This window comes from Crocodylus porosus, unplaced genomic scaffold, assembly GCF_001723895.1.
Source record: "Crocodylus porosus isolate Cpor-Errol unplaced genomic scaffold, CroPor_comp1, whole genome shotgun sequence".
Taxonomy (NCBI): domain Eukaryota; kingdom Metazoa; phylum Chordata; order Crocodylia; family Crocodylidae; genus Crocodylus; species Crocodylus porosus.
In genome coordinates this window covers 487,239-501,095 of record NW_017728921.1, presented here as the reverse complement: position 1 = coordinate 501,095, position 13,857 = coordinate 487,239, and the positions used below count along the sequence as shown (strand labels likewise).

At 60.9% G+C, this 13,857-nt stretch overlaps 2 protein-coding genes across 4 annotated transcripts in view; both read right to left on the bottom strand.

The window, feature by feature from the left end:
• The window catches only part of PITPNB (phosphatidylinositol transfer protein beta), a 51,474-nt gene extending 49,487 nt beyond the window's left edge, over nucleotides 1–1,987 (bottom strand). For both annotated transcript variants that reach the window (XM_019538662.1, XM_019538660.1), the window contains exon 1: nucleotides 1,909–1,987. In XM_019538662.1, the coding sequence (XP_019394207.1) occupies nucleotides 1,909–1,928 (20 nt within the window). In that variant the 5' untranslated portion in view covers nucleotides 1,929–1,987. The remainder of the gene's footprint in view (nucleotides 1–1,908) is intronic.
• Nucleotides 1,988–4,105: 2,118 nt separating this feature from the next.
• TTC28 (tetratricopeptide repeat domain 28) overlaps nucleotides 4,106–13,857 on the bottom strand; it is a 254,357-nt gene continuing 244,605 nt past the window's right edge. Inside the window, exons 16-22 of one of the 2 annotated variants that reach the window (XM_019538658.1) lie at nucleotides 13,277–13,401; nucleotides 12,523–12,754; nucleotides 12,283–12,359; nucleotides 11,326–11,349; nucleotides 10,502–10,631; nucleotides 10,096–10,203; nucleotides 4,106–9,323 (exon numbers count right to left, since the gene is read on the bottom strand). In XM_019538658.1, the coding sequence (XP_019394203.1) occupies nucleotides 7,696–9,323; nucleotides 10,096–10,203; nucleotides 10,502–10,631; nucleotides 11,326–11,349; nucleotides 12,283–12,359; nucleotides 12,523–12,754; nucleotides 13,277–13,401 (2,324 nt within the window). In that variant the 3' untranslated portion in view covers nucleotides 4,106–7,695. The remainder of the gene's footprint in view (nucleotides 9,324–10,095; nucleotides 10,204–10,501; nucleotides 10,632–11,325; nucleotides 11,350–12,282; nucleotides 12,360–12,522; nucleotides 12,755–13,276; nucleotides 13,402–13,857) is intronic. The other variant, XM_019538659.1, reaches the window with a different exon arrangement.

Here is a 13,857-nt window from a genome sequence, read left to right as displayed (position 1 = left end):
TACGAGGAGAGGCTACGGGACCTGAACCTGTTCAGCCTCCACAAGAGAAGGCTGAGGGGGATCTTGTGGCCTGTTACAAACTAGTCGGGGGGACCAGCAGGCACTGGGGGAGTCCCTGTTCCCCTGAGCACCGCCAGGAATAATGGGGTCGTTTGACCCCAGTACTCTTTCCTGCCATGGCAGGGGGTCGGACTCGACGATCTGCTCAGGTCCCTTCCGACCCTAGAAACTATGAAACTTCCAAGTCTGCCTCGCACTTGGCACATGGGGCTACCGGGCACTCTAATAACGCAGACCCTGGGAGGAGCGCAGATGATGAAGCCTAAAAGAAAGCAGCTGCTGCGGTGAAGGCTCCCAGCCAGGTTTCAAAGCCGACAGCTCAGGAAGCTGCGGAGGTGGCAGAGGGGTTGGCAGGAGGCATTTTGTCCCAGGCCGGGTTAGCGGAGCAGCGGCAGCACATATGCAAAGGCAAGAGAAGGCAGAGCTCAAGCTTTTATCTATGTGGGTTTAAAGCCAGTTACATTAAACCAACACCCAGCCTCCCCCCCACAGGTGTGTGGGCACTGGAGTTTAACTCCAGTGCATACATATGCATATATATAGATGCAGCATGACTTCAGACTCACCAGCAGATTCCTACTCAAAATTCATCTCAATCAATATAAGGCAGGAGGGAACTGGGGTGTGTTCCTAGAAGGTGGGTTGCATCAGTTTAAAAAAAAAAGATGCCTCTTTTGGACAGCTGTTTCACGAGGACGTAGGCGAGTGCACGACTAGCAGCAGCTCTCACACCGACAAGGAGCAAAATTTAGCAGTCCTTAGGGTAGATCTGTCTGTGATCTGCCTACCTCCACAAGGATCTTCTGCAACCAAGGGGAGATAAGGCTGACTTTTCCCTCGTCGTGCCCACCAACCCGAAAGGGCCAACTCCTCAAAGGCAATGCTTATGTCAGCTGTTCACGTTCCTAACTGATTGGAGTCGTGAAAAGTGGCTTTTCACCCACACGCTCAGGAGCAACGGGGGAAAAGTGACTCTCTCTCAAAAGTTGTGTTTGACTGAACCCATTCCCCAGGGCTCAGACCACGAACACAAAACAACAGGATCTTTCACGTCTCTTCCTTGAACAACTCAAAGCCGGGTCACCGCTCATGTCAAGCTGTGCTCCAGAACCGAAAATACCTGGTCCTGGCGACGGAGCAGCAAACCCCCGCATCAAGCCACACCACCCCCGGCGGCGAGCAAAGCGCCTGAAGGAGCCCCTCCAAAACCACCTGTTAACCACCTTCCTCCGAAAACAGATCCCGCCTGCAGACGAGCAACAGCAGCCAGGACAAGCGGCTGAAGCAGAGGCGGTGCAGGACGCGGCTGGATCCTGCCACAAGCTGCTCCCACGGGGAACGTGCACCACGCGCTCGTGCGAAGCGTTTGCAAAACGGGGTAGTAAAAGCTGACAGCAACCAGAGCAACACGTAGCAGGGGCCCTGCACAGCGACCGTAGCAAGCAGCGTGCCAGAGACTTATGAATGAGTCCCCCTTTTGAGACAAGGGACCAGCTTCGGGGGGGTTTGGTGGCTTTTCACTGCCATGCATGCCTGCAGGTCTCTTCCGGCAGAGGCTGCACCCTCCATCCTAGAAAATGAGGGCTGGCAGGGACCCCGGGGGGCACCGCGACCCCGATGTGGGCGGCCAGAAACTTGAAAACGGAGCGAGGACCCGAAACACGTGGGAGGCTCGCTCACGGGGCCCGTCGCGATGCGGGGGGCCCTGCACAGCGCCGCCGGCAAGCGGTCCCGCCCCGGCCCGGGGCTGAGACCCCTCCGAGGAGACAAAGGAGGATGCGCTGAGCGCCCACGTGGAGCCGAGCCGGCCCGGCCCGGCCGCCCCGCAGCCCCCGGCCCCGCACTCACAACTCCTTGATCAGCACCATCTTCCCTCGCGCAGGCCAGCACTGCGCAAGCGCGACCGGCACCGCTTACCCAGCCGCCCCCGCGCCGCTTCCGGGATGCCACCGCCCCGCCCCCCGCGGGCCGCGCGCGCCCAATCGCCCTGCGAGCCCCACGGCCGGGCTCCGCCCCCTCGCCAATGAGGGAGACAGCTCCGCGGCCAATCACGCGGCGCGCCGCTCCCCTGACCGCCCAATCGCCGCGCCCCGCGGCGTTGACGTAAGTCGAGCGGCCACACCCAGCGTGGCCGGGCCGCGCCCTGCGGCGGCCACACCCAGCATGGCGCCGCGCCGCACCCTTTGCGGCCCCCCTGGGCGAGTCCCGCAGGAATGCCGGCTCCCCGCAAACACGCGCAGGCGCCAGCCCCCTAACCGCGCCCCCCGCGTGCAAATGACACACGAGCAAAGCAGGGGACGAGTTCGTTGCCCCGCACCCCCTCGTTAAAAAAAAGAACCGGCGTTTGCTTCCCCAAGTCCCAGCACTAATTGCATTCGCTGGGCACGCCGCCGATGCGGGCTGAAGGCTTGACTCCAACCTCCTCCTCCTCCGCCCGGCCTTCACCCCCCGAGGTCTCGGCCACGGCCACGGCGCGGAGACGAGGCGGTGGTTACGCGTGTTGCGCACGCGTTCATCACGTGCATCTCGGTGTGCTCGGGAAGCTTTGGTCCCGTGCCGCGTGTGCAACGCTACCGAGGGGCGAGCGTGCAAACGACACAGCGCAGCAGTGGCCAGCGTGCGCAGCGCCGGGCGCTCTTGGAGGAGCAGGGCAGGGCCACACACTCGACCAGCTCCTCCTGGCACGGGGCAGCCTGGGCCCGCCTGCCCCTCTCCCGGGGCTGGCCCCCCAGGCGAGGGCGACCGGCAGCCGGCCGGAGCGCGGAAACTTCCCTGACTTCACCGTGAAACAGCACAGTGCTGGATGTACCGCAGAGGCAGCTCAGGCGCGTGCCGATCCAAGCACGGAAAACACGGGCGCGGACTGGGCTCGCTCGCAGCAGCAGCAGCAGCTGGCATCGAGGAAGCCGTAAGTGTCTCGCCCTCCTGGCTGTCAGGGAAAGCTAGAAAACCCGACCCCCGACGCCAGCGTAACCGGGGCGGAGAGGAGCACCAGAGCCCACAGGCAGCCTGGCACACGGCCCCGAGCGAGCTGGTCCCCACATCTCGCCCGCTGCCCGTGGAAGTCACATCGCCTGCACTTTGGGGGCATTCCTCGCCGTGGATGAGCCACAGAGGCAGGCCCGGCCACGCCCCAGGCTGCGTTTGGCATCTTGAATGAACCAACGAACTGCAGATGAGCTCCAGCTGTCGGCTGCTCCCGGGGCCTCCAGCTTTGGCAGGGCACTCCCAGCATGAACGCGCCAGCGGGGAAAGGGACAAACAGGCCGGCTGGGCTGGCACCGGCGCGAGGCAGAGCAGGCCCCAGGCAGCGCACAGAGGCTGGAGCGAGTCAGTCTCTGCAGGAGAGGACGACAACCTTGCAGCTGTGGGAAAGCAGGAGCGTGGAGACTGGTGAGAGGTGTCAGCGCCACGCACAGCTCGTCCCACAGTCCGCGAGCCTGTACGGCCTCCCGGGGGCTTCGCAGCCAGCGAAGGGGCTGCTAAAAGACCATGTCTCATGGCCTCTGCACGGGTGCCAGTAGACACAAGCTGCCTGGCAAGTTATGCTGTGCCCACGACCACAGGAGCCAAGGCCTGAGGGCGCTCGCGCTGCGACTCAGGTGTCTTCTCTGGAGCAGGGCAGGAGCTGGCAATTGTCATCTGTGGCCTGAGGTCAGAGGGGAGGTCAGCGCACTCGGCAATCCGTCAGAAAGGCGATGCCAGGACAAGACACAGAGGTACTGAGAGAACTCATGCTTTAATAGACACAGAAATCACAAAGAAGGAAGGCCAAATGCCTTAGCAATTTCAATAAAAATATGAAATTCTTTTTACATGGTAAATTTCATAATATAAAAAGTTTAATGCTGTCTGGAAACAGAGTTTTAATTTACAAAAAAAGTCCGTATAGGCCAAACATGGCAAACACTGCATATAAGGAGAGTGAGTGCGCAGGAGCTGCTGCAGGGGAAGGCGGCAGAGCGGAGCAGTCCTCCTGGAGTTTCCCTCATCAAAGTCCTTCCAGAGGCTCTCTGCAGCGCACGGGAGCAGCCCGTCTGGACAACACCGCCGGGCAGAAGTGTCGCAAAGAGCCCCCATCTACTGACGCTGCTCAGCACCAGCTTGCGCTTACACCGGGACCCCCCCCGTCCACCCGAACGAGGGGTGTTCATGAAGCCCTACTGCAACCCAGGGGCAGCGTGTGCGGCTGTAGCTTCCCCTTTGCCACATTCACCCCTCAACGCTTTTTGCTTCCGTGCTTACATAGATTATGAGGAGGAAGACCAGCACCTGGCCAGCTCAGGCTAGCCAATGAAACCAGAATAAAACTGGATTTGGGTCAGTTGCATTTTTTGGCTGTTCCCATTTATTTAAGCTAAAGACAGTCAACAAACTACCTGTAAGTAGTGGCTTGCACAGTCAAACAGATGGGGTTAAACCAAACTAAAATACTTCCTATTGCCTTGGGGCTTCTGCACATGTGAAGTTTATTGTGAAAGTGGAGTACACCTACTTCTTATTGCTCACTGTACTAGCAGTGTTGTCACTGGTACCATGCACAAATACAACGACGACAAACGCATGTAAATTCCACAAAAGGGAGTCTACTATCAAAAGGAGAACAGGTTATCTTCGACGTCCTGAAAGCCTCCAAGCAAAGGGCAAACCTGCCCAATGGGCATTTTCCTCACAAAGGGGTTGCTTCCGATCTGGGGTGCAGGGGAACGAGGCACCAGGGTTTGCGAGGTGTCTGTGGGCCCAAGTAGGCATTGAAACCAGGTATTTGTGGGCTGTATCAATTGAAACAGCTCCCACCATTGCTGTTCTGGCTGTGCTGGCCCTCCCTGTGTATGGGACACTGCTCCCCTCCAGACTGAACCCCCCCTAGTCTCTGCCTCCCCATTGCTTCCCATGCTTAATGCATGTTTCCCGATTCACACTTCCTGAGCAGTTCAGGTGCCCGGTAGCCTTCAGCCACGTGGAAATGGGCCGCGCCAACACAGCAGCTTCCCACAGACGGCAGGTCTCTGACTACTGAAATACACAGCACATGGGGGCACTTCCAGCGTGCCATGGAGCGATGCGGCTGGAAACAAAAAGCTGGCCCGGCTCTCCTCCCCGTGCCCTAGGGTGAAATGAGGATGTCTCTTGGAACTGGAGTAAGTGGCATGGGGCCTCTCGGTGGCCTTGTGACCGCACCAGTTTGCAATCAGTAACAGCATCCCCACTGCCCCAGAAGTCCTAGTCGCTGTCCTGGCCCACGGCTACCTGCCCCCAGCCATCCCTGGGAAGCTGCAATGCCCAGCCACGTAATCTGTACGAGGAAAGGGCGTGGGACTGGCCTCACTGTGTCGCTGCGTTCTGTAGCACGTGCCAGTGAACTCTGTAACTACCCTTTTTAACATTTGCTAATGAAGTTAAAAGTTATAGGGTGAGGTCTGTCCTTCGACCCTGCCTCCCACCCCCCTGGACTAGTTAGCTCAGTGGCTTTCAACCTTTTTTCATTTGCGGACTCCTTTGGAAATTTCAAATGGAGGTGAGGACCCCTGTGGATTGTAAGTTTGGGTGCGCACATGCTGCTAATTGATCACAGTCATCTTTTGCCAACTCTTTAGACACAGTCTATGGACCCCCAGGGTTGAAAACCACTGATTTATCTCCTTTTGGTCCTGGGCATTGCAAGTTTCCTGTTCACCCTTCCCTGTTAGCTGTCTGTAGGAACATACCACACCTGTAGTGCTCGCACCTCATCTGCTGCAGCTGCAATAAGGGAAACGTTCCTCCTTGGACCAGTGGATCTTCACGCTAAAGCAGGGCCAGCGCTTGCTATGTACATCACTGATGCACTGAGCTTCTCTCAGGGACATAGAGGTGTGAGAACTGAATCCAGTGTCCTGCTCTCACACCTGTCCTCAGGGATTTCAAAAAGCAACACACATCCTAGGGCCCAGAACTTCAAAGCAGCCTCCAAACCTGCAGCTGGAGGGGCTATCAGCATCTAGAGCTGTGCCCAGCGAGCTGGCTGCCCTCACTCAAGTGGGTAGGTGCAACATGGGCACCTGCGCTGTGATTACAACGAAGCCCAGGGCCACCCGGTTTCCACAACACCCCTGTGAGGTAGGTCGGTAGGTAGGAATCACTGTCCCCATTGAGGTGGCTGGGGAAGCGGAGGCACAGAGAGGTGAGTCAGCCCAGGGTCACACAGTGACACAAACCTCTAAGAGTCCCATGACCCCGTACCGGGCCTGTGCAGTGCTGTGCTCTGATCTGGGGTGCTGCATGGCCAGGTCTCGTGACGGTGCATGACCTAAACACTCAGGCTTCTTTGTGTTCACTTCGGTGCTTGCATTGTGTAGCTTGGCTTGCATAAAACACGTCTCCCACCTTGACCCCAAAACCACCCGGGTGCCCGGCCTGCCACCTTGCTCTCCGCAGAGCCGCCCGCCCCTCGCTGCTCCCAGGGCCTGCAGCTCGGCAGACACGGGGTGCATAGGTTCTAACATGCAGCCAGGCTGCACAGTCTCTCCCAGGTGCCCTCTGACAGCATGACAAGTACCTGCTTCATCTGCTGGGATGCTTGGTCTTGAAAGGAAGGACTGAGAGACTTTCCACAGCAGCAAAATGAGGATGTGGACTGGGTGACGGGAAAGGGCATAGAAGGGGTTGGCCAGCATGGGGAGGGGGTGCCTGAACAGGACGGGGCTCACAGTCAGGGTCCTGCAGGATGGAGGTGCCGGGCATAACCCTCTCCCCTTCACCATACCCCACCATCCCATTCCCAGCCCCTGTAGGCAGACAAGCTCCCTGCCATGATGAAGCCTGGCCCCAGGGAAATCGGGTGCATTCAAGTTCAGAGCATTTACCAGGACTGAACACCCATCTCTATCACATGCCCACAACTCGTGCTGGGGATTTGCTTGTTAGGTGCCCAAATGTGCCTCTGAGACCAGACCAAGCAGCAGGAAAAAAGTTACCAGGAAAGCGGGATGTGGAAGGGAACGTGCCTCCCCGCAGCACAGCATCACAACACTGCCAGGGACCTGCCCAAGGAACCCAGCCGTGGGGTCGAAGTGCTAAAAGCAGTGCTGGGACCCAGCCGTACCCCATTATCACACCCCTCCCCCACCCCCACATCAGCCCCCGAAACCAGAGAAAGGGCCGGTCCTTCTCTGGGCTGAAACTGTGCATGCTTTTCTTGTGGCAGAAGTGAAAGCTTTGCTACTGCTCGCCACCCCTCCGGGTCCCCAGCCACACACCATCTCTGTACAAACAATCCAACCATGCAGCCTCAATGCAGGCTAGGAAACAAATGCAGTAGGTGGTTTGAAAGCTATCGGGTTGTGAACAGACAGGTCTCCTGGACCTGCCGCTTCAGAGAGTTAGTACTGAACGCTGCACAAAACCTGGCATCGGCTGCGTCTGGCCAAAGCGCCGACAAGAGGAACCGAGACCCGGGAGCAGAAGGCCACGTTTGTGCCCTGCGCAGCACGGGGCCAGCCGGTTTCATCTCTGCGCGCCGCAAACCACGGGTGTGACCGCGGCGCCTCAGGCACGACTCTGTGGCTTTGCATTGATCAAGGCAAGTGGGCGGAAGCGATTACTGAGAACCTTTAACATCATTGCAAGTGGAATCCACCGGTAGGAAAAGACATCTCAACACTTGGAGGAAGGAAAAAACCTTCCCGGCGACAAGAATTTGTAACCGTTGCCCGACGGCAGCCTCAGCGGGCGTGCCGTTCCCGGAGTGCTGCTGGGAGGCGGAGGAGGAGAGGAAGCCCCTGCGTGGGTCGCCTCGGGGCGCCGGTGTCCGTTGGGGGGATTCTTTTGTGGGGACGCAAGGTGCCGGGGAACAGACAAATCCTTCAGCTCCAGCTTGTCCACACTCTCCTCCTTGCTGTGCCGCGGAGACAAGTTTAGCAAGCTGAGAACGTCTTTCTTAGAAGTCATTGTTCCCGGAGCCCCTCGAAAAATCTTCATGGGCCCAGGAGAGTGCTGGGGCGAGCTCTGCCAGAACATCTTTAGGTTGTGGATGGCCTGTACCTTCTCGTCGATGGCTGCCATTTTCAGCTTGTCTATGTCGGGGGCATCGGCGGGGCTGGAGCGAGCGGAGCCAGCGGAGGAGTACGAGAGCGCCGGGGAGGGCGTGCTGCCCACAGGAGACTGGTGGCCTGAGCTTGGGGAGATGTTCCTGGGGGACTTGGAGATGTGCCCACTGTATGGAGAGCTGGGGTACTTGAGCTTGAAGTGAGGCTGCTCGGTCAGGGAGCCGTGCGAGTCGGCACTTGGAGAGGGCTGCCCGCTGGACTGGCCGGTGCCGTCCTTGTTGGACGTCTCCGACATGGTGGGGCTGTTGTAGCCAGAGCTCACCTTCTGCAGGGATGAGCTCCTGGTTGGAGGCTTTGGTTTCACTGTCACGGGAGAGGGCTGGCTCTTGTTGCCGGAGCTCACAGGCCGGCTGAAGGCGCTGGTCTCGGAGGATCGGAAGGCGGAGGTGCCCGTGGGCGTCGTGGCGCCGTCGGCCGGGCTGCTGCTCTTGCTCGCCTGGCTGCCGCTCCTCTGAAGACGCTCCACTGCCAGGAGGTGGCTCTGCGTCTCTTCCAGGATCTTCTGGGCCAGCTCCTGAGGGTCGAGCTTCTGGTTGCTGTCCTCCTGGGACTTGACAGTGCTGTCAGTCTCGGTGCTGGACTGGTCGGACTCCCCCGTGTCCGAGCTGGCCAGCTTCCCCACTTTCTGGAACGGTGAGTTTGGGCTGGGGATGAGAGTCATTTTGACGGGCGAGTTTGGGGTGCTGACACTCCCCCTGCAGCTGACAGAGGCCTTTGCCTCTCCCGTCTCGCCGGCTTTGGACTGTTTGTGATCAGGGGAAAATCCCGCTTTTGCATCGTCTGGGTAGCCAGCCAGGGGCTCGGTGCTGATGATAGAGAACCCTTCATACTCCTCATCATCCTTGCTGCCCGCAGGGTTGGTCTGTGGAGACAGCTGGCTCCGTGGCCCCGGGGGCCGGTGGGGATAGATGTTCTTGGCCCGTTCGTAGTCCTGGCGCCCTCTGTGTCCGGCCCCTTCCGACACGCTCTCGGACTTGGACGCAAAGCTCATGGAGGAAGCAATCGAGCTCAGGCTGTACACGGAAATGGCGTCCGAGGCCAAGCTGTCTGGACACGTTGGCGAGAACGGAGGGTTCTGGTACTGGGGCGCTGGGTTGGAAATAGACTGGGCAGAGGCCAGGGACTCCAGCGAGGAGGAGCTGTCCAGGCTGAGGCGTTTGGGAAGCTCAGTAGAATCTAAATGGAAACACCCCCAGGTTAACAAACCCAGCTCATGCCCCAGGCCCCGCTGCGGAAAAGGAACAACCCGCCAGCCCGAAGCCTTGAGGCGACCATCCACGAAACGTTCGGGTCTGGCGGGGGTCCATCCTACCCTCCCATCCCTCGGCTGCGCGAACATCCCAGAGAGATGCAGCATGAGGCTGATCGCCTGTGTGAGGGCTGCCCTTGGGGTCTGTGCTGCCAACAGCGGCTGTTGCGTGGGGACAGACAGACTTCCTCGACAGGAGAGTGACACCAGGGCAGGTCGGGGCTCGAGGCCCCCAGGCTGGTGGCGGGGGTGACCTCTTAGCCCCGCTGCTCTGCCCTCCCCGCATTCATAGGCATGGACCTCTCTCCTGCTCTCTGCCCACTGCTTACCCCGGCATTGTCCCCTTCACCTCAGTCACGGCTATACCTGCGCCTTGCACAGCCCGGCCCAGCATGGCGGGCATGCCCCATCCTCCCAGGTACCCCAGTAACGAAGGCAAACACCAAGCAGCGCAGTGCCAGAGGGGTGCTGCGCCTGCCTCGGGCTGCCCAGCATGGGCCCGATTCCCCAGGCAGGTCTCTGGTGCCAACTCCTGGGTACGGAAATACCGCACGGGGCCCCGGTGTAAGCGAGCACCAGAATCTGCTGCTGTGGCGAAGCTTCCCTCACCTTGGCACCAGAAACAACAGCACCCGCCTATCAGGCCGTGGCCCACCCCGTGCCCAAGGGATGGAAGCACACGAGCATGAGTGGCTTTACCAAAAAGTGCCAGCAGGGACTGGAGAGCAAAGTGCATGGTCCTGCGATTCGCTTGCTTCCCGGTTTTCAGTATCACTTCCTCCTGCCCAACTTCACAGAGGTCAAACCCTGCAGAGGACACAGAGCCCAGAGCCGTTTCTCACCCAATGCACCCGCCTCACCCTTTCGTTAGCTGCATGCTCCCACCCAGCCAGCCACGGGGATGCCAGCCCCGGAAGACCCCCTGCAAGAGGCCAGCAGCAGGAGAGGGATCCCTGCCACGCCGACTGGGGCAGGGGTCCTGGGGAGAGGCTCTGAGACCAGCACGGTGTAACGGTGGCACAGACCAGGCCGGGGATCCAGCTCCCTTCCCCATGCCAGGCCACAGCCATGGCTGAATAGCAAACAGAAGCGGGGGGCTACCTACCTAGAGCCGCCAGGAACTCGTGGCAGCCTGGGAGCCGCCAGAGCTGGACGCTGATGGACACCTGGATGGGCGCCGTGGAGAAGTCCTGCTCCTTCTCTCCTGCTTGGAGCTGAACCAGGACCTGATGCAGCTGAGGGAAGAGAACAAACATCAGCTCTCCCGCACTGTCCTGCTCCCCTTGGCACTGACGCCCCAGTTCCCACTCGAGGCCAGGCGCTGCCCAGCACGGTAAGAGGACAGGCCCGGGACCTGCCCATCACTGCTGTCGCAGGCCCTGCGAGGGAGGCACTGGGGGAAGAGGCTGTTGCCAGAGCCAGAGGGCCAGGGTTGCAAGCACAGCAGGAAAGCAGCAGGAGCACAGCAGAGGAAGGTGGCGTGCAGCAGCTGCTCAGAGACACAGGTAAAAGGCCGTGGCCGGGCCGAGCAGTCTCGCAGGGCGCGAGGGAGCTCCAGCCGCCCTCGTTTCTCAGCTCAGCACTAGCATGAGGTTTGTGTCGCACATCTCTGGGCTCCCAGAGGAGCAACCCACCATTCCCAGCCCCTCCGACCTGTCCTGGGCCCCAGCGCCCGCTCCCAGCTGGTGCTCCGCAGAGCAGCATCAACACCAAAAGGGGCAGAGAAGACAGCCAGGGTGAGGAGCGAGTCAAGGACCACTGCTGCTCCCGGTCCCACTGTGCCCTGAACCCGAGGAGCTCCAACGTCCCTGTGCCTGCGAGCCTGGGGGAAGCGCCAGTGGCACATGAGAGGCGACGTGTGCCAGAATTTGGGGGCAGCCTGCAGAGGTGCGGCCTGCCCTGCCCTGCCCTGCCACGTGCGGTACTCACCATTCCCACCATATTTTTAACAGCCTTCATGCAGCAGAGAGCAAGAAAGGGAGAGGGGAAGAGAGAAAGAAGAAAGAAAGAACACAGGTTAGTCTTTGCTGTCATGGGCCCGGGACGAGGAGCACTGCAGGACAGCAACGTGTCAGGCCTCGGACCCGCCAGCCGGCCACAGCGCGCAGAGCAGGAGATGCGACGGGTCAGGCTGAGCCAGCAGGCACCAGGTGTGCGGGGAGGAGGCCCCTGGAAGCCCCCACAGGGACGCACCAGTGCCGCCCAGGCAGGGATTCAGGTCTGGATACACACAGCCCCTCACGCTTCCCGTGGCACCGACACTCAACATGTCCAGCAGTCCTCAGCACCTGTCCTTGCCCATGGTGCTGCTCCACGGAGGATGGGCTCAGACAGTCAGAAGCCCTTTCAATGCCCGCCCTTTCCCTGCCTTGTGAGGGGCTGGACTAGGCAACGTCCCTGGGCCCCTTCCAGCCCTTGTGTCCTTCGGAAGCGAGGGGGACGCCAGCAGCGCCCAGAGGCTTCAGAGGCAGAAGGCAGAGCAGGGAAAGAAGCAGTGCTGGGTGGCGGGCTCTCGATCATCTCAGTCCCTGCACAGGCAAACCCAGGGCGCCGGCTGAGCAGAGGACAGCGCTGCGCTGCATGCCCCCACTCCAGCAGCAGAGACCCCCATGCCAGCTGCCATGCGTCCCTGCCCCAGCTGGCGCAGATCAGCACGGGACGGAGGCAGCAGAAGCCAGCTGCTGGGGTGCAGGCACCAGCCAGCCAGGCAGGGGTCATCAGGACAGAGAGCAGAGCCACTGGGCAAGGGCAGCAGATGGACGGGAGGAGAAGGCAGAGTGGCACTGGGCAGACCGAGTCGGGGTGGGAAGGGGGCAGCGTGTTCCCCGAGGCAGCTGGGGGGAAGCGCCTGGAAGCCAGGGTGACGGGCTGACAACCTCAACTCACCCGGTTGATGAGCTGCTCTCCAGTTTCCGATGCAGTGATCAGCTTACAAAGTGCCTGAAGTGCAGGGTTAGGCAAACCTGGGCAGAAGGAGAACAGGCCGGCTGCTGAGCTTGGCCTCTCGCCCCCAAGAGCTCCCGAGGCGCATGATCTGCCCCTCCTGCCCCCTCCCCCAATGCTGGGCACAGGGGTGACGTGCCGGCTGAGCCCCGCGACGCCCAGCCCCGCCAGCCAGCTCCTTACCAAGGAGGGACTGGATGGTGGTGCTGCACTGCTGCAGCCGCTCCCCGGGGTCTGCGGTGGGGAAGAACACGGCGGCGGGGAGGCCACTGGCAGGGGGGTCCAGCCGAAAGCCTACAGCTGTAAGCAGCGCCTGCCAGCCCGGGATGCCCCCCACTTTGTTCTCCACGCTCTGCTGGGAGGTGTACATGGAGTTGTGCTGCCCATTCTGGATTCGCTGCAGCGACTTCTCCACCTCCGGGGGAAAAGGCAGTGTTAGTCGGGTCTGCCGGAGCTTTCCAGCTGCTCCCGTGCCCCCCGGATCGAGGGGCAGGCGGGGCGATGTCAGCAGGGAAGAAGGGGCCAGGCCTCAGGAACGAGAGTCCGTTCATGCCTGGCCCACGGCCACACTGCGAGGGCAGGGGCTGCAGAGCCCCCCGGGCAGAGGGGTCTACGTGGGCTGGGAGGGGGGCACTGCTCCGGGAGGATCCCCTGCAAGCTGCCGGCCACGTCTGCCCCAGGAGATCAGTGAGGAGCCATGTCTGCAGCCTCCTGGGCCTGGGGCTTGCTGCTAGGGAGCAGCTGTCAATGTGGCAGCTGTAGGAGACTGGTGCTAAGGGACTCCTGCCCCTGTGCCAGCAAGGCGAGAGCAGAAGGCACTGTATCCTGCCCTGCGTCCTGCTGCTTGCCCCTGGCTCCCATCCCCTTAGGTGGCACCTCCAGCCCCCCTGCCCCGGGCTGGGCTACGGGGCCTTCAGGGCAGCTGCTTCTGCCTCACCAAGTGCAGCAGGACACGCAGCGCGTCACGGGCTCTCTCGGGGTGCTGCAGGATCTCCGTCAGCGCCTGCCCGATCAGTGAGGATGGGCTGTTCAGCTTCACGTCGCTCCCAATGAGCACAAAGCCTGTGGGGCAGAGCAAGCACATCCCTCCTCGCACCCAGGACAGAAACAATACCCGCTGCCCTCTGGGTGGGGATGGACTCTGGCAGGGCCTAGCCCAGGGACAAGGCAGGGCAAACAGGCCCCACTCCTGTGTGCCGCACCCCTGGAAGATTCGGGCCCTTTCACAGTATAGCACATCATTAAACACACATCCCCATCTGAAATCGCCTCAACGCGCCCTGTGCGCTTGTGGGAAGCAAACCGTTCTGCCGCGCTGCCTCAGGCACGTCGGCCAGAGCCCCGTACCTGTCTGAGCATGCCGCCGGTACAGGGCTGTGTGTCTGCGGGTGGAGACCCGGCTGGGCTTCCCTGACACCAGCTCCTCCCCACACTGCCACGGAGATGAGCCCATGCTGCACAAGCTGCCTGCTCGCTGCCCCCACATCATGCACGCGGCCCAGGGGCGCCTCCCTCACC